Genomic DNA, 25,028 nt, shown 5'->3' on the forward strand with positions numbered 1-25,028 from the left:
GTTATTTAACTATATTAAATGAGTCATGTATTATTATTTGGGTCTAAATTTTCTCTAAGTTAGAAACCCTACACTAACTAACTCTTAACTCTTTAAAATAATAAAATATTATGTAATTAAAATTTAATTAGTCAATTTAAAGTTTTGCTCCAATAATATTAGCTATTTTACTTTTAATTTGATTATTTTTTTTATTTAAAACAAATAGAAATTAAAGGAAGAAATGAGACACTAAAAAAGAAAGATAAAAAAATGAACAAAATATACAAATAGAATGAGAGAATTTGAAAATAAAAAACCCCAACTCTTTTTTATTAGTAAAATCAAGAGCTTATAATCACAAAACATACACTATAGAGAGATTATTGGCTATTAGCAGGAAGATTTAGTTAGGGCCTTAAAGAGAGATTAGATTTTCTACTCTACAGACTACACAAACTAAGCAAGCACCAGGACAAAGTATCTAGTATCTACTACTAATTTCGTGTTCGAGTGAACTCAAAACATATAAATTGTACTGCAGTAGGATTATATATATGTCCAAGCTTCACCACCTCTTCTATTATTTACAATCCCAAGATTTTGATTCTTCTTTCCTGATTTGCCCAACTGAAATACAGGATGTCTGCATAACCTCCTAACCCCTTTTCTCAAACTTAGCCAATCTCCATTTTCATACCCCCCTTTATATCCATCCTCTGCACCACCCATGTGGTATGAACAAGGAGGACTGCTACCTGAAATGGACTCTGTTTCGTCTTCTCTGTCATTTTTTCTTTTAATGCTTAAATACTTGTCATCTCTGCCCGATTCAAGTCTATTCATAGTAGCAGACCTCAAGAACTCTCCACTGCTTGGCGATTCAAGTCTATTCATAGTGGCAGACCTCAAGTACTCTCCACTGCTTGGTGCCTCGGCTACACAAGCATCCGTCGAGTTTCCTGAGGCTATGCTGTGTAAGTCTGGTTGACAGAGCTCTCTCTGGTCTCCTTGAGAATCCGGGTGGGCAGACTGAAAGCTTTTCTCCGAAGCTGATTCTTCTCTTTCGCGAAGGTTCTTTAAGATTAGTGTCTTAAGGAAGTTCATCACTTGCACGGCATGAATCAATGCAGTCAAAGGATCAGCCATCTGTTCCACACAAAGACAAGCAACGTTTATGAGTATAGTAATGTTGGCATTGTCAGTTCTATTTAGATTAGTTTTTAATTAACCTTAGGCTATCACTGATTTCCCAGTCTTTTTTTATTATGATGCAAAGCACTCAGACAAAGTAATACACTTGACCTTTTCAAATGAAGTGTTCAAAACCCTTAATTTTTTTTGTTCACCATAAAACACAACCCTTTGCATACAAGGCAAACCATCTTGTCATAACTAATTAGGCTATCTGAGGATAAACAAATAAGAAGTTGCACAAACCTGGGTCATGTTGGGTGCAAAGACCATTGCAATGTTCCGGGCATTCATCTTGTTGTATTGTTCATGATCCACAACATCTGCCATCAAATTGATGGCCCAATCAAGAAGTGCAGTTTCTGTTGGAGGAAGCAACTTCACTAGTTGAGTGCAGTCAGCTTCTGTGTTGCAATGCATCACCTGTTCTGGAGTAAGACAATCAAGGACCCCAGAAGGCAATTCTCTAAACCACGCCTATAGGCAAATCATAATCACATCAGAAAAGGGAAATTAAGCTAACTCTAGCAAACAAATTGTCTAATTTATGTGAACATTTGATGGGCATACCTTTATCAAACCTGCCAAACAATGAACCTCTATTCCCCTTGGCACTACACCATTGTTTAACTGGTTTCTCACATACTCCTCTTGGCTGTTTTCAGCATTAATCCGGAATATTCCTTCTGCCTTTGACATTCCAAGCAAGCATATATAAATAGAAAAGTTTAGCTTGCAATATGCAGAACAAAATTGTGTTTCACTAAATCAGTTATTTTTCATGTCAAAGTGGTATTCTAAACATACCTTAAGGCCCCCTTCAACATACAATCGCTTTTGCATCATAAGGAGAATAGTAGGTACACTATTCCCTCTGTCATCATAAGTACACTGCATGGAATTCGCAGAAACTCCAAATACCTTTGCACTGGATGATTAAGAAACAGTCAATAATTGTAACCCATAAAAGATAAAGGATGCTGAATCCAAAAACAGGTTGAAGGAATGAGATATGGCCAATTACATGTTAATATGTTATACACCACAGAGATATGGCCATACACAAAATAGTAATAAAATGGCAATTTTTCCACAAAAAATATTGAGAATCGACGTTACTAAGCAATTTGCAGCCAAAGCGATGGTAAATTAAAAGGAATATTTGTAAGCATCCTGCAGTATTCAAATTTGTCTAGAATTTAGGATACCAGTTAATCAGTTAGAAACAAATTAAAACATTTTCTTCCAGTCAATTTCCTCTAAATGAAAATTACGAGCTGACTAGCAAAAGCAGAACGGACAAGTCAAGATCCAAATTTCAATCAATTTCTTTACCCATCAACTCTGTGGAAATGAAATGGTAAAACCTCAGGAAAACATTCAAAGTATCATCAATCAAAAGGGAAAATTTGGAACTGGGAACCTGGATGTACTACGGAAACTAATTAGCTCTGTATGGATTCCAAAATGCTCATAGGGGAAAATCTAATTTTCTCCGCAGAATACAGAGACAGGGAAATGTGGGTTCCAAATTTTTCATCCCATTTTCTAGTCGCCATATGCCATTGCAATCTAGGCATTTATTCAAAATCCATGTTTAAGCTGTGATAAAAATCAGATCTTATGGACCCCGTAATACTTGATTATTGAACCATCTTTTATCGAGAATTTCAAACTTCACAGGTGCCCTGACTCTGTTTATTATAGGAAGTCTGATATGGAAACGAAATCAACAGGTGTCCATTATCCTAATTGCCAGCTCCACATGGAAAGCAACAGGAAAAATAAAAATGGAGCAAAGTATCCCCAAAAAGTTAACGGAAAACCTTAAGATTCTAATAGAAGAGAAAAACTATTTCCCAATCATAATTATTCTTGATTTTGAGAGATTAGACCAGCAATTCGTTTCCTTCAATGGAGCGTCCATATTCACGATTGAGCAACTCCATTTTAAAAAAAAAAAAAAATCAATACTGAGGTTTTTAGTTTCCTACTCTGTCTCTCTTCTTCACAGTAGTCATAACTGAATTACATCATCTTAACCTGCTTAGCATATTTTCCGGTAACTGACCCAAAATGCACACACATAAATCCAAAAACAGGAGCGTATAAGAAAATTACAGAAGAACAGAAGCAAACCTGGCGCTGGGGACCTTCCGAGGAATTTCAGGCTCAAATTCAGTAGGTAAGCCAAGAAAACCATTGAAGCGATCAAAAGTAACATGAGAGACATGCCTAACCTCACTAGGCCAGCTAATATCCATGGAGGAAACATCCTCCGTCTCTACACTGCAAGTCACCAACGACTTCCTCAATGCCGCCACCACAATATCGAGAATAGCAAACTGATTATTACTACTACCATCTCGACCTCGTTCATCACCTCCTCTACCCGCAAATCTAGAACTAGGCATAATAAACGGCGTAGAAATCGGATTCCTCAATCGACCACTATACTCCTCGTCCTCAAAGTCATCCTCCTCCTCGTTATACTCGTAAACATTATCATCCCCGTGGTGGAAATTTTGGCGGGAAAAGGAATTGGAAGGAGGAACGGGATTAAATTGAGGAAGTCCGACGAGTCCAGAAGATTTAGATCGAAAAAGGCCGGTCATAATAAGAAGAATAAAATTGAGAGAAGAATAAGAAGAATGATGGAAGGTGGAGGATAAATGTTATGGGGATAGGGGTGTGGAAGAAGGAGAAGATAAAGACAGGTGCATGAAGAAATGAGAGGAGTAAAAAGAGGAGATCGTGACCGATAGTTGAAAATGAGAAGACCAGTACTAGCAGATTTCTCTATTTTTGGATGGTTCTAAATTGTAAAATTACCATGCAAGCTGACTTCACAGCTGTAACTGTCTTTTTACTGCGCAATTCTAAATTCTATAATTAGTTCCTTCTTGCCAACCTAACCAACTTTTGTTTTTTCTTTAATTTTTCAACCCAACTTCTCTTTAAAACTTTTATTGGTTGTGTATGTCTTATCCCTCAAATTCACTATTTTTTTTACCCCAACTTCATGCTTATTTGTCATATGGAAAAACAGTTGAGAAAATTGTTGTTGATAATTAAGTTCTAATGCATGACAGCATCTCCAATCGTTTTTTAGTCGCTCCTTAAATTATTAAGATCTTATTTGATAACCAATTTAATCATTTAAATTAAAATATTAAACACTTATTTAATTTAAGTGCGTTTAATAACGATTATTTGTTCATCACTTAAATTAGTTAATTAAGTTAAAAATCACTTATTTTGATAAGTTAAATATTATCAACTAATATTTTTATAAAAATTAAATCATTCAATACTTTCAGCACTTATAATATTCAGCACTTAAAATTCAGTACTTATTTTTTTAGCACTTAATTTTCAGTTTTATCAAACAACACCTAAGAGTCTCTTCATTCTCTTTATTAATAGAAAGTCTCTCCCACCTCTTAGTATCTCTTAATTCATTTTTTATTACTAATTTATTAATGGAGTCTCTCCTTTCACTATTGATAAATATAACAACAATTAATAATTTTAGTGATAAAATAATAAATAAATAGTGAATATAATGAGCATTTAGCCACTCTTAAATCACTAAGAGTCGATTATTTATAGTATTTTTAGAGAGTGCACTAAGAGTCTTTTGGAGATGCTCTAACAACTAATTTTATTTTAAAATTTAGACTTAATATATCATCAGCGTGAACTTATCCAAAAAGTTTGATTGATCTCATGAACTTAGGGGGGTGTTTGTTTACCTACTTTTCACCTCATGTTTGCCTTTTCATTTTAAAAGACAGAGTTTTAGGTGTTTGGTTAGACTTCTCCTGTTTGCCTTTTACAGTTGAAAAGCAGCATTAAGTGTTTGGTTAGTGACCTCCTGTTTGCCTTTTATACCTGAAAATCAGCCTTTTACAAAAGCAGAGAATATCTGCTTTTTGGAAAAGCAATTTTTCCAACAGCAACAGCAAACAGTAGGTAAAACAAACGGCCCCTTATGTGTCTTATTAGTCCTAAACTTGCTTAAAATAACTCAGACACCTAAATTTATTTAAATTGACTTATTGGCCTCTTGAACTTGTATATACTGTTCCATGTCTCTTAACTTGTTTAAAGTGATATATATTTCAAGACTATGGCTCGTTTGTTTTACCTACTGTTTGCTGTTGTTGTTTGTTGTTTGCTGTTACGGTTTGTTGTTTGCTGTTCCTGCTTGCTGTTGCTAGTTGCTGTTTGCTGTTACGGTTTGCTGTTTGCTGTTGGAAAAAGCTGCTTTTCCAAAAAGCAGAGATTCTCTGCTTTTGTAAAAGGCTGATTTTCAGATGTAAAAAGCAAATAGGATGTTACTAACCAAACACCTAATGCTGCTTTTCAAGTGTAAAAGACAAACAGGAATGTCACTAACCAAACACCTAAAACTCTCCATTTCGAACTGAAAAGGCAAACAAGAGCACGAAAAGGAGCACCCAAACGCCTCATGCCCCCTAATTCATGACTCTAACTCTTTAAGCAAAGTAACTTTCTGTTTTATACATATTTATGACATTTTTATAGATTTAAGGAATTAATCATAACACTTTAAATAAGTTTAGGTGATTAATAAGACACGTTATAAGTTTAGAGGACCAATCAAGCCTTTTAGATATTATCAGATGTATTAAACTTAAAATTTAAAAGGAAATGAAAAATTTATAGTAATTTATTTCAAATTTAATATTCATTAAATCTCATTTATCTCATAAAAATCACACCTAATATTGTTGGAAATTTTATTTTATTTGGGAGTAGTATTATGTAATTTTAAAATTATTAATAATTTTGTCGTTTTTACCTACTCGTTATTGGTATAACAAATTATTATAGTATATTTTCTTAAATCAACATAAGTATAGTAATTTTTTTCAAATTGTTTAATTTCTTAGCAGTAATTCTCATTATTAATGTGGTCTCCTTAGAGAAGAATGGATTGTTAATAGGGACGGCCTATTATCCATGAAATTAACAGTAGGTACTAAATGAAAAATGTTTACACGTGAGCACAGGGAGATTCATAAAAGCAGGCATGCGGCTTCTTCAACATAAAACCTTAATTAATTCCGTCATTCTCCAGCACTCAATTTTAGTGGTGTTATCATAATTAACTCGATTACTTTGTTAAATCAGTAATAATTACTCTCTCCATATTTTAATAATAATTTTTTTTATTTAACAGAAAATATTAAATATTTTTTAAATTTAATATTAATTAGGGTAATTAATTTATTAGTCCCTATATTATAAGAAAACGTACTGTTTAGTCCTTTTATTTTCAAAAACACGTGGTAAGGTTCCTAACCTTTTTATCGATGAACTGTTTAGTCCCTAACGTTTTTCTCGGTGAACTGTTTAGCCCCTTCCGTTAGACTCTCATTAAGAATATGTTAGTCAATTTGGATTAGCAGAAACATCTTTCGTCATCACTGGAGCAGTTGGCAGTAAACATGAGTTGAGAATGCAGATGTAATTAAACTCACCATTGAGAGTAAGAGGATTTTCCACCTTCAATTCTAACAGGAAGAGTAAGCGAGAGAGATTTGATTCGATTTCTACCTTCAAGTCAAACAGAAAGAGTGAGCATGAGTGATTCGATTATGGGCTAGAGATTCAATCAGTGACGAATCCAGTATGGGGACACTGGGGGCAGTTGCCCCCCACTGACATTTGTATTTTTTTAAAAACTAATGTATTAATTTTGAAGTTTGAGAGCTTTGCCCTCTTCATCAATGGAGATTTATGGTTTACGGGTTCCATAATTGAGGATGAAGAATGGCTTTAAGTTTAATATTTTTTTTATTTTTTTAATTCTGTTTTAAAGCAAAACGACGTCGTTTTGATTTTTTTTTTTTTTTTTGGTAGAAAAGGAAAAGAAAAACGAATAACAACAAACTACCCAGGAATTAGCCTAGGGAAGCTAACCCCAATCCTATCTTCTGTCGTTTTTATTTAATTAGAACTACTTCGTTTTGTTTAGAACAAAAATAAAAAATCAAAAGTAAATATTTATATGTAAAACTAAATAGGTCCTAAAATAAACCATCAGTCTCTCTTACTCTCTTTAATCTCTTTAGTTCTTCTTCTTCAATTCCTCTTTCTTCTTAATCCTAAATTGAAATCCTTAATCCTAATTAAGATTAAATCAAAATCAGCATCCAATCCTTCCGTAGTCGGATCGTTGATTATTGGTCCGGCACTCCATCTCCGATCTTTGTCTCTCTGCTTTGGTATTTTTTTGCTCCTACTTGAATTTTGATTTTATATTTCTGCTACTATTTTACTTGAACTTGAGCTTTGATCTCTGATTTTCTATAATTATTATTTTTTGGATAAAAATTATTTTAGTTGTATTGTTTGCCCTCATGGAGGAGAAATCCTGGATTCGCCCCTGGATTCAATCCTTTCTCCATTTTTTTGTGAGCGCAAGTTGTGAGAGAAAGACATAGAGGTGTGAATTGCTTTTGACTGATAAATAGTAAAGGGTAGTCATTTCCGAATTCATAAACGGTAAAAAAATCTAACAAATAGACGGAATGACTAAAAGTTCACTGAGAAAAAGGTTAGAGACCTTACCATGTGCTTTTGAAAATACAGGGACTAAACCGTGTGTTTTGTCAAAATATAAAGACTAATAAATTAATTACCCTATTAATTATAATAAAATTAACAAAATAATTTTCATTCTAAATATATTTAGAGCATATTTTAATAAAATAATATATAAAGAGATCTCGGATGTATGGAGGCGGCACACTATACTCATAATGATCCAATGAAAAAGTTCTTGCGAAATACATCATCCAATCAATTGTTCTATTACCATCTCGGAAGAAATGGTGCAATCTGACATCTCAACTCTGTTATAACAACTTCTTACAACCCTCAATAATTTCATGATCATAATGCGAAAAAATGCCAACTTGAGAGTCCAACTCGATAATCACCTTCGGATGCCCCAACCTCCATGCCAAATCTAGCCCGTGATAAATACCCCACAACCGAGCAAGCCTCACAGTGCAAATTCCTATATTACAAGCAAACTCACTTAACCAGGAACTAGTACAAACACGAATTTAAGTCCGGGTTGGTTAGCGGCTTTTCTTCATTAGTCTTGTCAATCCGAAGGTACCATATTCTTTTCCACTAACACCTTGCCCGGTAGAAAACCTCGTCTCGCCACGCCTTTCAGCTCCATCAAACCGTAGGTTAGGTTCTCTTTACATCACAGTTAACCTTAACCCAACCAATCTTTACAGTGCAAGGGATGAGCTTTGCCAAACTCTAAAGCTTGACCAATAAGAAAATCAAACATATTACTAAAACCACGAGTAAAAACATTGGCCAACTGATATTCCGTCAATTAGAGCTCACAATGTGATATAAAAGCTAGGATAAAGCATATAACATTTTTTTTATACATATTTAATCAAAACACTATATATCTTCAAGAGTGTATAGTAGTGCATTCAATACATATCAATCGAGAGACTATATTTCTAACGAGTGTATATAGCACTGGAGTTCTCGATAGTATATTGATCATTTGAACTATTTGTAAGAATGAATGAGACGAGATAAAGAATAGGTTTCGTTACGTGATACTATAAGATATTGGAAATAAATATTCATATCGAATATTCTCCACTTGTAACTTGAATGAATCGAAACATGGTTAAATAGGTAATTAGAATTTGTCCTAAATTAGAAGCTATAAATAGATAGTTAAACCCATGGTTATCAAAACCGGACCGGTCAAAGAACCGGTAAAGACAAAGGGTTAAGGGTTTAAGGTCTAATCGGGGTTGAACCGGGGTTGAACCGAGGTTCAAAAGATCATATAAAAACTAATATTTTAAATTTTATTTAACCTTTTTAATATAATAAAATATTAATGATATCAATAAAAATTATTCTAATAATTATTATAATAATAATGTTATTTAATATCGAAAAGTAAATTAGAATTAATACTAAAATAATAAGTTCATAACATAAAAAACATCAAGTTTAACATTACAATAGAAAACCACAAATTCATGAAGAGAATAATTATGAACTAAAAAAACCTTAGAATAGGTAGAAGAAGAAAAATTGTAAAGAAATAATTGAAAAAGTAAAGTAACAGAGAAAGAGAAGAGAAGAAGAGTACAGAAGACAAGAAGAAAAGGAATACAAAGAGTCATTTTGTTATTCCAACACTTAACCTACGTATTGAGTAATTATTACGATTCTAATTAATTACTAATTAATTCTAAACCAATCATTAATAAGTTAATAATTTAAATCTGATTTTTTTTAAGTAAGGTCAAATTTTAGACCGGTGAAACCCGCTAACCCGTGTCCAGTTCACCGGGATAATGGTTCAACCGGCCGGTTGAGCGGGTTTTGAGCGGGTTTAAGACATGTGATTTTTTAAGCACCTCCGGACCGTTTTACCTACCGGGTCCGGTTCAACCGGGTTGACCTGGCCGGGTCGGTCCGGTTTTGATAACCTTGGTTAAACCATACTTATTCTAACGTTGATATATAATATGGAAGAAAGGTAAAAAGTTATTCCTTCTCTCCTCCTTTTGTTGTTGCCTTTTTCTTTCATGTGCAATTAGTTTGTGAATCATTGATTCTCTCGAACAACTTTCACGTAGGAATTATGTAACTTGTAATATAAGATTATGGTTCAATTTTGTCCACTGCAACAATCTAATAATAATTTGTGCTATAAAATGTAATGATCTGGTCCAGAGTGGATGGCACCGGGGTAGAGGCCTGAGTAAGGAACGGTCCCAAGGGATATCAATAGGGATAGGAATAAACTGAATCCCACATTGGAAATGGAGAGGGAGTGATTGAGGCTTATTAGTAAGATGTGAATCTAATGCATGCAAACGCGTTTTATAACCGTGAGGCCCAAGGTGTTGGATTTGGGCAAGTGCGGACAATATCTACATGATATTGGACCAGTGTGTTATAATTGGTATCAGAACCGACTCTCCACGTACGATGTATGGTTCGAGGACGAACCAGGAGGAAGCTGGTGGGCTTGTAATGACCCGGTCTACAGTGGGTGGCGTCGGGGTAGAAGGTCTGAGCAAGGAGCGGCCCTAAGAGATGACGATGGGGGCAGAAATGAACCGAATCCCACATCGGAAATGGAGAGGGAGTAATTGGGGTTTATTAGTAAGATGTGAATCCAATACATGCAGACATATTTTAAAATCTTGAGGCCCAAGGTGTTGAATTTGGGCCAAAGCGGACAATATATACATGGTATTGGACCAGTGTGTTACAATTGGTATCAGAGCCGACTCTCCACGTACGATGTGTGGTTCGGAGACGAACCAGACGGAAGCTGGTGGGCCTGTAACGACCCGGTCCAGAGTGGGTGTCACCGGAATAGAATGTCTGAGTAAAGAGCGGCCCTAAGAGATAGCGATGGAGATAGGAATGAACTGAATCCCACATCGAAAATGGAGAGAGAGTTATTGGGGCTTACTAGTAAGATGTGAATCCAATACATGCAGATGAGTTTCAAAACTGTAAGGCCCAAGGTGTTGGATTTGGATCAGAACGGACAATATTTACATGGTATTGGAACTGGGTATTTGATGACCCGCGAAGCCAAACCGGGCCGAATTCATTTCACGGGCCCAGCCCATACTTAGATCCATGGTCTAAGATGGGATGGGACCCGAATAGAGGAAGCGGGTGAAGTGAGTAACCGCCCCGAATTCCTAAATGGAGCATTAAAACTCCCACTCAGGACAAACGATACCACGTTTGTTGCCACGAAAGCCACGAGAGGGGGCATGACCTAAAAAGGAGTAACCGCCCTCGGAACATGGCCTGGAAGGGGTAACCGCCCTCGGCGGTTACTTAAGAACACTTATAAAAAGCCCTAAGGCCAAAGGGGGAAAGGTACATTCACATTTTTCCCACAATACTATTGTCAATTTACCAACCCTCCTACAAAAACTGACTTGATCGTCGGAGAGTTTTCCCGGAGATCCTGTCTCCGGTTCTGTTTTGCAGGTAACTACGGCGGAGATCATCAAATCGGATCCAGCAAGTTATCATTGGTGCGGTGAGCGTGGACCTTTTTTACCAACATTTGGTTAAAGGTACACAAAGAACATGTCAGAACCATCACGAACGACCGGCGTTACAACCAGATCCACTAGTATGAACTCAAGGGGTCCACGGATTGCGAATTCACAACCTGCAAGTACGCAGCCTGTGGTGCCTAGCTCGTCAAGCCCTTCGGGACAATTGAGTCCCTTATTGGAGGTTCAAGTGCAAAATGAAATGGAGATGTCCAATAGCGATTTCGTACAAATGGCAGGACAAGTCTTGGCTTCAAATATGAGCCAAGCGGCGGGGGATCGAATGATTAGTTTGTTAACCGCAATGGCCGATTATAATACCGCCGTGGCGGCTGCTCCTCAACAACCTGTTGTTGTCTCCACACAACCATCGACTACTTCCGCCATATCTGCGCTTCCGCAGCCATCTCGAGAGCTAACCCAGATAGGTCAGAGTAGTCGCATGAACCCACGCAGCCATCCAAGCAACTACTCGTACCACGATCCTAGTATGACGATCCATCCGACCTGGAAAACATCCCAACCGACATCGGGAATGCCAGGAATCCTTCCACTACAACACACGGAACCCTTATGGGCATTCAGAATTAGTGGCGTCTGGGGCGAATACGTTTGGGCAGGAGCACACCTGGAACTTTGATCCTATAACCGGACGACGGCTAGAACCACGGCGAGAACAAATCTCAACATCAATTGGCGGGTGGATGCCACCTAGAGTTCACCAGCAGCGGATGGAAGAGGTTCGGCGAATACCCAATCTTGAGTTGGAAGATCAACTACGGAACATGATGGAGCGAATGGGGTACACGCCTAGGGCGAGAGCAGAGGTGCAGAGTGATTCGCCTTTTGCTCCGTCGTTGCGAGAATTTATACCAGATCACAGGATAAAGGCCCCGGCGATACCTAAATACTATGGGGATCCTAATTCTGATCCTGAGGCTCATGTCAGGAACTATAGAGAATTAATGGATGTTGCGGGAGCGAGTGAAAGTATAATTTGCAGATTATTCTCGACCACTTTGGATGGAGCGGCATCTGATTGGTTTCGGTCTTTACCTGCTGAATCTATTCACAACTGGAATCAATACAGTCGTGATTTCTGTGCCAAGTTCGTGGGCTGTAAAGCGGCAGATGTGACGGATAGGCAGCTGAAGGAGATCAAACAGAGGAACTATAATTCCCTAAGGGAATTTGTTGTCGCATTCAACGATATTCTGGTGCGGTTGCAGAACCCGGATATCGTGAGCATCCGCAACATCATGGCGGATGGAACCACGGATTGGAGCATACGGGAGGAAATCATCCGCAACAAGCCGCGCACAGTGGCCGAACTCATGAAGATAGCAAAGGAATTCATGGAAGTGGACGATGTCAACAGAGAACATAGAGCTCAAACCCGGAGAGAGAGATGCTGCTAGATCCACTTCGGACAATCGACGCCAGACCCAATCCAAGGGTAATTTTGTTCGCAGAGGCGATCGCTCCTTTCAAGGGGAAGGATATCAAACACCATTGAATACGACTCGCCAGGAGGTGTTACTTTGGATCGAAAAGAACCCCCTGAAGAAGGATGTGCGGTTCCCCGAGGCGAAAGGCCGAACTAGTTTGGGGCGATATCCTAACAAATATTGCAGGTTCCACAGATTGAACGGCCATGACACGAACGATTGCTATGAACTGAAAAAGGAAATAGAAAAGCTGATTGAGAGGGGCAAGCTAGGCCAATTCGTAAGAAAAGAAACGATTGATGAGAAAACAACACTCCCGCATGAGGGAGAAGCAAGGCCCGAAAAGAAACAGAAGAAAGGGGTGATAAACATGATAGCTGGCGGGATCTATGAGCCGCCAACAAAAAGGGCTCGCCGTGAACAGCGAAAAAGCAACACGCATAGGGGGGATGCCCTCAATTACTCATTTGCGCGAATCACGGAGCCGCATGCGGATGCTTTGGTAATTACGATGGCTGTAGAAGGATGGGACGTCAAGCGGATCCTTATTGATACTGGCAGTTCTTGTAATGTTATTACTCGGACTGCATTCAACAAGTTGGGAATTAATGACGAGCGAGTGGAACATACATTCATGGATGTAACTGGTTTTGGAGGTCAATCGTCTCAAACAAGTGGACAAGTGGTGTTGGAAGCAAAAATGGGCGATAAGAATCTAAAATGGCGAGGTGATCTAGAATTCGCAATTTTTGATCTCCCGTTGGCCTACAACATAATTCTGGGGCGTCCGTTCCTATCGGAAACGGAATCGCTCATCTCAATGAAGCACTTGACATTACATTTGCCAACACACCAAGGGCGAGTCATAGTTGAAGGTGATCAACTTGTATCTCAACAAGCCTATACATTGTCACTTGAACCAAAGCCAGGTGAAGAGGATAAAGTTGATGAGAAGTTGCCGGCAGAAGCATTAGGAGAAACGGAACTATTCGCCATCTCAAATGACAAGAATGTACGAATAGCGGCAGGACTCCCCGAGGAAATGAAGAAAGCCATTACCGAGGTGTTGATCCAATGCGAGTCGGCATTCGCCGCTCCGAATGAAGTGCTGAAAGGAATAAGTCCAGATATAGCAACCCATCGTTTGAATGTGGACAAAGGTGCAACCCCAGTGCGACAGAAAAAGAGAGGACACGCTCCAGAGCGGCAGAAGGCGATTGAAAAAGCTGTGGCGGATTTGCTAAAATCGGATGCAATTCGAGAAGTCACCTATCCGGAGTGGCTAGCCAATGTGGTGCTGGTCAAAAAGCCAAATGGAACGTACAGAATGTGTGTCGACTTCAAGGATCTGAATAAAGCTTGTCCGAAGGATATGTATCCGCTACCTAACATTGATATATTGGTAGATGGAACTGCAGGATTTGAAGCTTTATCGTTCACCGACGTGAAATCCAGTTACCACCAGATACCCATGGAGAAGGCGGATGAAATCAAAACATCATTCATAACTCATCAGGCGATTTATTGCTTCAAGGTGATGCCCTTCGGATTGAAAAACGCAGGAGCAACATACCAGAGGATGATGAACAAAATATTTTCAGACAAGTCAGGCGAGAACTTCTCAATCTACGTAGATGACATGATCATCAAAAGCAAGAAGATGCGAGACCACCCGCAGGATATCAAAGAAATCCTGGAAGTGCTAATCAAATATGGCCTCAAGTTGAACCCAGAAAAATGCACGTTCGGAGCAAGGGCAGGAAAATTCCTGGGTTTCATTGTTAGTGGCAAGGGAGTTGAGGCGAATCCTGAGAAGGTTAAAGCAGTAATGGAGATGAAAACTCCGAGGAACGTAAGAGAAGTACAAAGACTAAATGGGCGGTTGGTGGCATTGGGGCGATTTATATCATGCTCGGCTAGAAGATGTCTACCTTTCTACAATGCCATCAAAAAATCTAAGTCCTTTGAATGGACGCCGGATTGTCAAGAGGCATTTGAGGGTATAAAGCGACTGCTATGCTATCCGCCCTTAATGAGCAGGCCGGAGGACGGAGAAGATTTATTTCTTTACGTATCCGTCACCAGTATGGTGATATGCACTGTAATGGTGCGAGAAGAAGAGGGCCAATAATATCCAGTGTACTATGTGAGCAAGGTCTTGAAGGATGCAGAACTTCGGTATTCGAAGTTGGACAAAATGGCTCTCGCGGTGATAACCACGGCGTCTAGGCTAAAACCATACTTTCAGGCGCATACTATCATTGTGAGAACCGGAATTCCAATGCGGAAGGTACTGCAGAAACCTAACGCATCCGGCCGATTAATGGAATGGTCAATTCGCCTGGGGGAATTCGATATTCGCTACGAAGGAAGACCAGCACTAAAGGGTCAAGTACTTGCCGATTTCATGAATGAATTCACGTGGGATGAAGATGAACGTCCAAAGGCACAAAAAGAAGAGTGGAGCATGTTCACAGATGGGGCATTATCCACAGATGGGGCTGGACTGGGAGTCGTCATCAAAGGCCCGGAGGTTATTCGCCTGTACTATGCGGCAAAGTTAACTTTCAAAACTACCAATAATGCCGCAGAGTATGAAGCAATGATATGCGGATTGAAGCTGCTTAATGAACTTACGCCAGAAAGAGTGGTGATCTACAGCGATTCTAAACTCATGATAAATCAGATCACAAAAAACTATCTAGTGAAACAAGAAGATCTGGTCAAATACCATCAGATAGTCGGCAGATTGATGCAGGAGTTAACACACAAGGGAGTCGTCTGGGAAATGGTGCATGTTCCAAGAGGCCAAAACACAAAGGCTGATGAACTGGCAAAAGCAGCGGCGAGTAGAGAACCATGGAATCAAAAAGCATGCAATTTGGAGATAAGATCCGCACCGGCATTTGAAGTCGATCAGATTATGGTTATTGAAGAGCTGGAAGATGATGAAGATTGGCGGATACCTATCTGCCAATATCTGGAGCAGGGAGATTTACCAGATGACAAAAGCCTAGCCAGAAAGCTAATTGGACAATCAGCGAGATACTCAATTCGAGATGGAACTTTGTATCGAAAATCATATACATGTCCATGGTTGAAATGTGTTAGCCGCAATGAAGGAGACTACGTACTGCGAGAACTCCATGAAGGAATGTGCGGCGCACATGAAGCATCCGCGGCGTTGGCAAGAAAGGTCAAGTTAATGGGATACTATTGGCCAAAGGTGATGGAGGATTCCCAGAAGATGGTAGCGGAATGTCACAGCTGTCAAATCCATACGAATGAAAAGCACGTTCCCGGAGCCGAACAAATCTCTATAATGACGGTATGGCCATTCGCAACATGGGGAATCGATATAGTGGGTCCATTCCCAGAAACGACAAAGAAAAGGAAGTACTTGGTAGTCGCAGTTGACCACTTCAGCAAATGGGTAGAAACGGAGGCAGTAACCGCTCAAACACCTGAACGAATGATCGAGTTCTTACGAGAGAACATTATCATGCGATTTGGAATCTCGTAAAAGCTTATAACTGACAACGGCACCCAGTTCAACTATGTCAAGTTCAAAGCATACTGCGAAAGCATGGGGATCAAGAATCATTTTTCTTCCGTAAACCATCCCCAATCGAATGGTATGATAGAGGTTACCAACAGGGCCATGATTCAAGGTATCAAGAAGCGGCTAGGTGATAAAAAAACAGGTTGGGCGGATGAGATACCCCATATGTTATGGGCATACAGAACTTCTGTAAAAGCAGCAACTGGCGAAACACCTTTCTCGCTGGTTTATGGAGCCGAAGCAGTCCTACCTGTTGAAATCAAGTCGCCTACAGATCGAATAATTTATTATTGCGACACACAAAATCCTATCAACATTAGAGATGCATTGGATTCTGTTGAAGAACGAAGAGAAAAATCTTACATGCGAATGGCAGTGTACCGCAATAGAATCAAGAAATATCATGACAGAAGGGTACGAAAAGTGATAATCATGAGAACGACTTGGTCTTGAAAAAAGCGGACAAAATACAATCCAGAGATGGCAAAGGCAAATTAGGCGTCAACTGGATCGGACCATACAGAGTATCCAAGAAGCTGGGACCATCAACTTTTGAAATAGAAGAAATGAGCGGCAAAAAGCTCCCGCGCACCTGGAATCTAGAAAATCTGCGCCTATATAAACGGGCCGGGTAGTTCAGGGAAATGACGAGTACTCTTTTTCCTTTTATGAGTTTTTTCCCACTGGGTTTTCTGATAAAAGGTTTTAATGAGGCTTTGATCCCGCACATTTCATATACCAATGTAACAAAAAGTCTTTTCTTTTATCAATAAAGATATTCAATTGTTACATACGGCGTTTGAGTGCGGATCCTTTTTAGGACAACCACTTCAGTGTGTTATCTACAAACAAAAGGCGGGTAAATCGCGCAAAAACCTTATGGTTAAACTTAAAAACACATAAATGTGTTGCCTATTAAAAAAGGCGGATGCATGATTACGCATCACTCGCAAAAACCTTATGGTTGAACTTAAAAACACATAAATGTGTTGCCTCTTAAAGAAAGGCGGATGCATGATTACGCATCACTCGCAAAACCTTATGATTAACCTTATGATTATATTATTTTCGAAAGAAAAATTATAAGATAAGGCATAAAATTAAGCGAATTAACGAGTACTCAAAAAATTGCAAAAAGGGTCTGGCCACCCTAGCGGAAACGAAACTAAACTACGAGGAAATACAAATATGGAGTCGGCAAAAGGGCAAGGGTCACGTATGAAAACAAAGGGCAATAAGGAATAAAGCAACAATCGCACGTATAGGTAAAGCGGCAAGCAAAAGAAAATATATATATACGGGCAGTTTGTTACATACAACAGTCCAGATATAAATCAAACTATGCTACAGCTTCCTCTCCTTCACCCCTATGGCCCTCCTCGCCTTCAGCGGCTCCCTCATCTCCTCCAGTGGGCGGATCTGCTTCAAGCGAATCCTCAACCCTCGAATCAGTAACCGCTTCAGAGGGCGGTACCTCTTGCTCAGGCTGAGAAAGGTCTTGTGGTGCCTCTTTTTCCGCGTTCTGAGTAGGGATCTCGCAGCTAATTGGAGGGTTCTGAAAACTCTGCCAATCTAAGAAGAGTACCTCATCCATATCAGCATCCTCGGCTTCCAGCTTGTCCCACTTCTCAGTTAGATCCTTTTCGGGGATGGGAACCTTGGGGCGGCTAAGTACTCGATCTGGATGCCCATGCTCATAAGCAGCATGAATTCGCTCCCCATACCAATAGATGCGAGCACCATCTTCGGCTAGAATCTCCTCAGCTTTCTTCTTTTGTATCTCCAGAGCCTCCTTGGATGAATTTAGATCATCAAGGACCTTTTGCAGCTCGTCGGACTTAGCCTGGAGGGATCTGAGAGCTTCCTCCTTCTCGCTCATAATCTTCTGACACGCGCCTTCAAGAGCCTTTACCTTCCATTGGACATCATCATAAAGCGACTTCTGAGTCGCCAATTCAGTACCAAGGTTCTCCAACTCTTTAGCGCGTTCAGCGTCCCTTAGGAGAGCACCCTCCGCGAAGTTAATAATCTGCATAAAAGATGATTCGCAGATAATAAGAGCGGATAGAAATGTGCGGTTACTACAAATGCAAGATCCTTGAAAGAGAATATCACAAGTAACAATATACCTCTATGGCCCGCTTCTCAATCCCCTCCATAGCAGTAGGAAGTGGCACTTGCTCTCGCACGCGGGAAGCAGAGGGGAGTCGCCCAAGGACATTGCATATGGAAGAAACAATGTCCCTACACGAGAAGCTCACAGCCATGCCAAAGGTCCTAGTCCACCACCCGCTGATATCGGGAATTGGCTGGGAATGCATAAGGAGAAAGATCAGGAGAACAGCAGATAACTCATAAGGAAAAATTAACAACATAAAAAAGGGCAACAGATCAGTATACCTCGTGGATTGGTGTACTTCTTTTTCCTTTGGACGAGGCGGATACAGGTGTACCGCCAACAATGAGGGACACAGAAGCGTTTTTCTTTCTGGGATGAGAAGACTCTGTATCCGCAGTATTCTTCCGCTTCCTAGTTAAGGGAAGGTCCTCGGAAGCAGAAGCTGGACCTTGTGAAACGGAGGCCCTTGCGGGAGAAGCCGCCTCGATAGAAGTAATCGCCCCTCCAGGAGAATTCGCCCCTGCGACTGAAGTGTTTCCCTCCATTCGCCTCTTCCTTCTCGCTAGGGCTTTAGCCTCCCGATCTGCAGCGATTTGAGATAAAGGATCACCCCTGCAAAGGGTTAAAAGAAATCATCAACTTGGAAATAAAAAGTACCTTGTACAAAAACGCGATAAGGGATATAGACAACGTGATCCCCCTCGCGATAGGCAATCGCCACTCGGCTCCTTAGCATGTGGAAAGCCTGATCATACGTCCATACAAAGGGAGGAGTACCCTTCAAAAACTTGATCACAACGGATTCTTCCTCGCTGGGGTAACCGAAGTTCAAACTCTTTACATTTGGTCGGCCCCAACGGCGAAGGAAGTTCGGATTCCCTTCGTGAAACTTGATGAAGAAATAAGATCGGTCCCACTCGCGGATTTTGTTCAGCTTCTCGTCAAAACCATAGTAACCGCTCTGCCGGATGAAAGTAAAATACCCCGCCGAACTTTTGAAATGATGAAGCTTGGATAAAATTTTGAGCGAGAAGGGAACCTCCAGACAATCCGCCAGAAATTTGTCCAGAGTTAAATCGGCCCATCCATTGGGATGCAACTGACCGGGTGCGATTCCGTAACCGCCAAGGACGGAGGCAACCTCATCCGCCAGCGGATACGTGAAGCCGCAGATGATCTGGGCGACGAAAATGGTGAAATACCCCTTTGGGTAGTCGCCCGGTCCTTTATCCTCCCCAGGAATAAGGGTTTCGAGGCCTTGGAACCAAGGATACTGCTCCCGTAAATCGTCAATTGTCTCTTGACAAACTAGACTTCCCGACCTGTCCTTCTTCGGTAATAAACGGGGGGTTGGGACAGGTGGCGGAATCAACTTTTTAGGGTCAAAACCTAGGCCCTCATCGGTTGTATTCGCCAGGTGGAGGAAGTCGGCGGGATGAGAATCAGACCCAGGAGAGCTGGTTGAAGCTTCATCAACCATCTCCTCGACCTCATGGGAGACCTCGCGGACGTAATTTTCGTCGAATGGTGCGAAGTCGAGGTCAGGGTTCGACATATTGATGAAGGAAAATGAACAGAAGTAAAGAATTGAGCGAGGTACAAATTCTGGAAAGGAACACTTAATATGAAAGACGACACAGAGAAGAACGGACGCAAAAAGGTTGATGCCGGAAGAGAAACGACGCAAAAGGTGGATGCCGGAAAAGAAACGACGGGAAAGGGAAAGTCACAATTTTTGAATTTTGAAAATCCAGACAAAAACGAAGAGTCTCCTATAAAAAAGACCCTAAAGGGCTCTTGCCAAACTAAGGGGGAGGCATGTGATGACCCGCGAAGCCAAACCGGGCCGAATTCATTACACGGGCCCAGTCCATACTTAGATCCATGGTCTAAGATGGGATGGGACCCGAATAGAGGAAGCGGGTGAAGTGAGTAACCGCCCCGAATTCCTAAATGGAGCATTAAAACTCCCACTCAGGACAAACGATACCACGTTTGTTGCCACGAAAGCCACGAGAGGGGGCATGACCTAAAAAGGAGTAATCGCCCTCGGAACATGGCCTGGAAGGGGTAACCGCCCTCGGCGGTTACTTAAGAACACTTATAAAAAGCCCTAAGGCCAAAGGGGGAAAGGTACATTCACATTTTTCCCACAATACTATTGTCAATTTACCAACCCTCCTACAAAAACTGACTTGATCGTCGGAGAGTTTTCCCGGAGATCCTGTCTCCGGTTCTGTTTTGCAGGTAACTACGGCGGAGATCATCAAATCGGATCCAGCAAGTTATCAGTATTATATAAAAAGTTACCAATAAACCGTGTATTTGTATTTGGATCTATTTTATTATGAAATGAATTACCAATATTGAATATTCATGTAGTGACAATGATTTGTTTTTTTTTTTTGGTAGATAAATTTGAAAATGATGCTTTGAATCTACATAGTAATATAATGGAAGTCAAGCATCGCTAACGTTGTATGTTTTTATTATTAGCTATCAAAAATAAAAAAAAATTGAAAAAGAAAAGAAAAAGAGTCACGTGTTCACATGGAGGTGTTCCTTTCTTGTTGCTTGGTGGTGGGCACTCTAGTCTCTACCTCTCATCTTAATTAAAATTAAACATCATTAAGGGTCGCTCTAATTATTTTTACTTTTTATTTTAACGTATTTAGCCTTCATTACCCCCCATTCCTCAACGTCACTATCACATATTAATTCCCTTTTTTCCTTTATTATTAATTAGAAAGCCTAATGAAGTACATAATTGGGACTTTACGGGTGTTTGGTATTATATTGAGATGGGGATAGAGATAGAGGTTGAGATATGGACAAAGATAAATGGTTGGAATAAGAATAAAAATATGATAGTCGGGAATTATTATTCAATGTTTGGTACGTGGGATAGGGATGGGGATAAAATAATACATTTTACTATTTTAACCTTATTTAAACTATATAACATTAATTTGAGGGATAAGATGGATTTTTCCATCCTATTAAAATCGCAGGAGCTTATCTCACCTCCTTATACCACCCCCCTCCCGGGTATAGGATTTGAGGCATAAGAAGCTTATCTCTCATCCGTCTCACTCTTCTATCTCCCAAACAAACACGGGATAACTTATCTCGTGTTTTTTAATCCCTATCTCACATTCTATATCCCTCCTAACAAACACCCCGTTAATGTATATTGTTAGGATACAACAATGACCACGGGTTTATGTGAATAAAATCAGTCCAATAATTAAAAACTAAATAAAATAGCGGACGATAGTTGGTCCGAGTGGTAAGGAGTGAATCTTTACTTGTTAGGTGTAAGAAAATGACTATTGGAGGACTAGTCGATCACCAGCTCTAGAGGGGTATAGAAGAGAATTAATCTGAAATTAATAGTTAAATATTTAAAGAGGAAATTGTAATAAGAAGATGAGTTATCTGAAATTAATACTTAGTTTGGAAATTGTAAATATTAATTGAAATTGGATTTCTCATACAGATATTGCAAAAGTAGGGCACTTAAATGTATTAAATTTGTGGTTCAATTCATTTTGAGCATGTGAAAAAGCAAAATAAATAATATAGGGTTGGGAAACTGTTAATTCCTAATTAGTGTTAATTCCTTTTTATTATTAGATTAGGAATTGTTTTCCTTTTTGTGTTAATTCCTAATTAGTGTTAATTTTTAATTTGGTTTTTCCTTTTCCTTATGGGATAAGATTTTGTACTTGTATAAATATGTGAATATGTGAATGAGAAAGGGGGGATTTTTACCAAAATATCATGGTATCAGAGCCTTGAGAGAAAATTCACGTGAGAGAAATTTTTAAACCCTAGCCGACTTATAGGGTGTGATCGAAATTTTGAGAGAAAATTCCTCAGCCGAAGCTACGGATTTCAAGGGAGAAAACAAAGGCGTTCTTGACAGAGTTGCTCTATGTACGCTTTTCGAGATGACTGAAGGTGACAAGAAGATTGATATTTATTACTTGGGTTCCAATGATAATCCAGGTAACCTTATAACTCCGATTCAATTGAAGGGAGATAATTATGATGAGTGGGCAAGGGCTATTGGGATGGCCTTGAAAGCGAAACGTAAATTTGGTTTTGTTGAGGGGAAGGTAACAAAACCAACTGATGAAGAAAAATTAGAAGATTGGGGAGCTGTTCAATCTATGTTGGTTGTATGGATTTTGAATACGATTGACCTAAAAATTCGATCCACACTACCTAACTATGAAGAGGTCCATGATTTGTGGACTTATCTGAAGAACCGTTTCTATGTGGTTAATGACACCAAGATATGTCAATTAAAAACCGCCCTTAGTGACTGTCGCCAAGGAAAGAATGAAGATGTAGCGTCCTACTTTGGGCGTTTTTCGAAGATCTGGGATGACTTGACGACCTATGTGACTTTACCTGAGTGTAAGTGTGAAGGTTGTAAATGTGATATGAAAGCGCAGGTTGCGGCTATTCAAGCAGAAGATATGCAACACCACTTTCTTATTGGGTTGGATTCTACTCTGTATGGGACGGTTCGGTCCAATGTGCTATCTATGGATGTTCTTCCTGGAATGGATAAAGCTTATGCTCGAGTTATCCAAGAAGAGAGGTTGATAAAAGGAGAACATACGACAGTGGAACGGGATCAAGCCATGGCGTTCAAAGTTCAGTTCAATTCTCGAAGCAAGCAGACTGATAATTCTGGGAAGTTTTGCAATCACTGCAACCGTGAGGGTCATAATGAAGGAAGTTGTTTTCAATTGATCGGGTTTCCGGAGTGGTGGGGAGATCGACCCAAAGGAGGAAAAGGGGCTGGACGGACTGGAAACGCTCGTGGCAGAGGCGGTGGAGCTGGGCAGCATGGCAGAGGTGCAGGCAGAGGAGCTGTTCGCGCCAACAAAGCAGCTAGAGCGAAACCCGGCGCTGGAACCTCCGGGTTCTTCACAGAGGAGGCTGAAGGTGCTGGTTTGGCAGGAATCACGACTGCACAATGGAGCCAGCTTGTTGAGTTGTTAGGGCAGGTCAAAACTAATGAAAAATTACATGGTAAGACTGAAGATTTTAATTGGATAATTGATACGGGTGCTACACATCATGTAACTGGTCATCAGGATCAGATTTCCAACATCCGCAGAATTTCTACATGTCCAATTGGCTTGCCTGATGGAGAAATTGCCCTGGCCATTCATGAAGGAGATGTGACATTACCCGGGGGCTTGAGTCTGACTAATGTTTTATTTGTTCCCAAATTAAACTGTAGTTTAATTTCTGTGAGTCAGTTGCTTGGAAAATCTAAATTTATCATTCAATTAACTGATGAGTTATGTGTTATCCAGACCGCAAGACGAGGAAGGTGACTGGAATCGGTGAATTGTGCAACGGACTATATTTCTTTCGTGGGGTTCCGAAGAGCAAATCAGTTCCAGTTGTGGGCAGAGATTCGTTGGAATTATGGCACAAGCGTCTTGGGCATCCGTGGAAGGAGATTGCTCAATTTTTACCCTCGAATATGGTATCTAGTAGAGTTAATGATAAAGAACCTTGTGATGTGTGTTTAAGTTCTAAACAAACTCATAGTAGTTTTTCTACTAGTATAAATAGAGCGGATGATATTTTTCAACTTGTGCATTGTGATTTATGGGGTCCTTATCGGACTGTTTCGTCTTGTGGTGCTACTTCTTTTTTAACTATTGTGGACGATTTCTCGCGTGCGGTCTGGGTCTATCTTTTGACTAGTAAAACTGAAGTGTATGCATGTTTTATGCGATTTGTGGCTATGGTTGATCGCCAATTTCAGAAAAAGATTCTGACTGTCCGAAGTGACAATGGAACTGGATTTAATTGTCTTGGTAAATATTTTTCTGATCATGGCATATTGTTTGAGACTTCTTGTGTGGGTACTCCACAACAGAATGGACGGGTTGAACGTAAGCATAGACATATTCTTAATGTGGCTAGAGCTTTACGGTTTGAAGGTAATTTACCAAAGTATTTCTGGGGTGAGTGTGTACTTGCGGCGTGTCATCTTATAAATCGCACTCCATCCTCTATTTTGAAAGGGAAGACGTCGTATGAGGTTTTATTTCATAAATTGCCTTCTTATGAGATGTTGAAAGTGTTTGGTTGTCTTTGTTATGCACACAATCAACGCACTCGTGGTGATAAATTTGAGACGCGAAGTCGTAAATGTGTTTTTGTTGGGTATCCATTTGGGAAAAAGGGGTGGAGATTGTATGATTTAGACACAAAAGAGTTTTTTGTGTCTCGTGATGTGAGATTTTATGAGCATATTTTCCCATTTGGATCACCATCAAATATGGACAATGAACCTGTTTCTGCACTGTCTGATACACGGATCAATGATGAAGAGACGAACAGTTCAGAACTGGACAGTCCTGCGTCAGAAAATAGGACAGAACCAAACCTGGAGATTGCAGTACCAGGTTCTTCAGAAACCGAAGCTGAACCAAACCCGATGACTGAATCTCCGGGTTCTTCAGAAGCAAGGCAGGAACCGAATCCGGCAATTGAAAATCTGGGTTCTTCTTTACTAGCAGAATCGGGTCAGAATGAGACAGAACAGTTTGGGCAGAATG

General features: G+C 40.0%; 1 protein-coding gene across 1 annotated transcript; it reads right to left on the reverse strand.

The window, feature by feature from the left end:
* Positions 1 to 275: 275 nt before the first annotated feature.
* Positions 276 to 3,905, reverse strand: LOC136217408 (rho GTPase-activating protein 3). The gene is made up of 5 exons (XM_066004008.1): positions 3,313 to 3,905; positions 1,981 to 2,101; positions 1,744 to 1,863; positions 1,420 to 1,650; positions 276 to 1,128 (listed from the first exon to the last, which is right to left on the reverse strand). The coding sequence occupies exons 1-5, from the start codon at positions 3,786 to 3,788 to the stop codon at positions 529 to 531; spliced, it is 1,548 nt and encodes a 515-aa protein (XP_065860080.1). The 5' UTR covers positions 3,789 to 3,905; the 3' UTR covers positions 276 to 528.
* Positions 3,906 to 25,028: the final 21,123 nt, after the last annotated feature.

This window comes from Euphorbia lathyris, chromosome 2 (genome assembly GCF_963576675.1).
Source record: "Euphorbia lathyris chromosome 2, ddEupLath1.1, whole genome shotgun sequence".
Taxonomy (NCBI): Eukaryota; Viridiplantae; Streptophyta; class Magnoliopsida; order Malpighiales; family Euphorbiaceae; genus Euphorbia; species Euphorbia lathyris.

Coding starts and splice junctions, on each gene's coding strand:
- LOC136217408 (XM_066004008.1), bottom strand. CDS start 3,788: ATGACCGGCCTTTTTCGATCTAAATCTTCTGGACTCGTCGGACTTCCT. Junction 1,651..1,743: donor GTTTGGCAGGTTTGATAAAG/GTATGCCCATCA, acceptor ATTTGCCTATAG/GCGTGGTTTAGAGAATTGCC. Junction 1,129..1,419: donor TTGCACCCAACATGACCCAG/GTTTGTGCAACT, acceptor TGTGTGGAACAG/ATGGCTGATCCTTTGACTGC.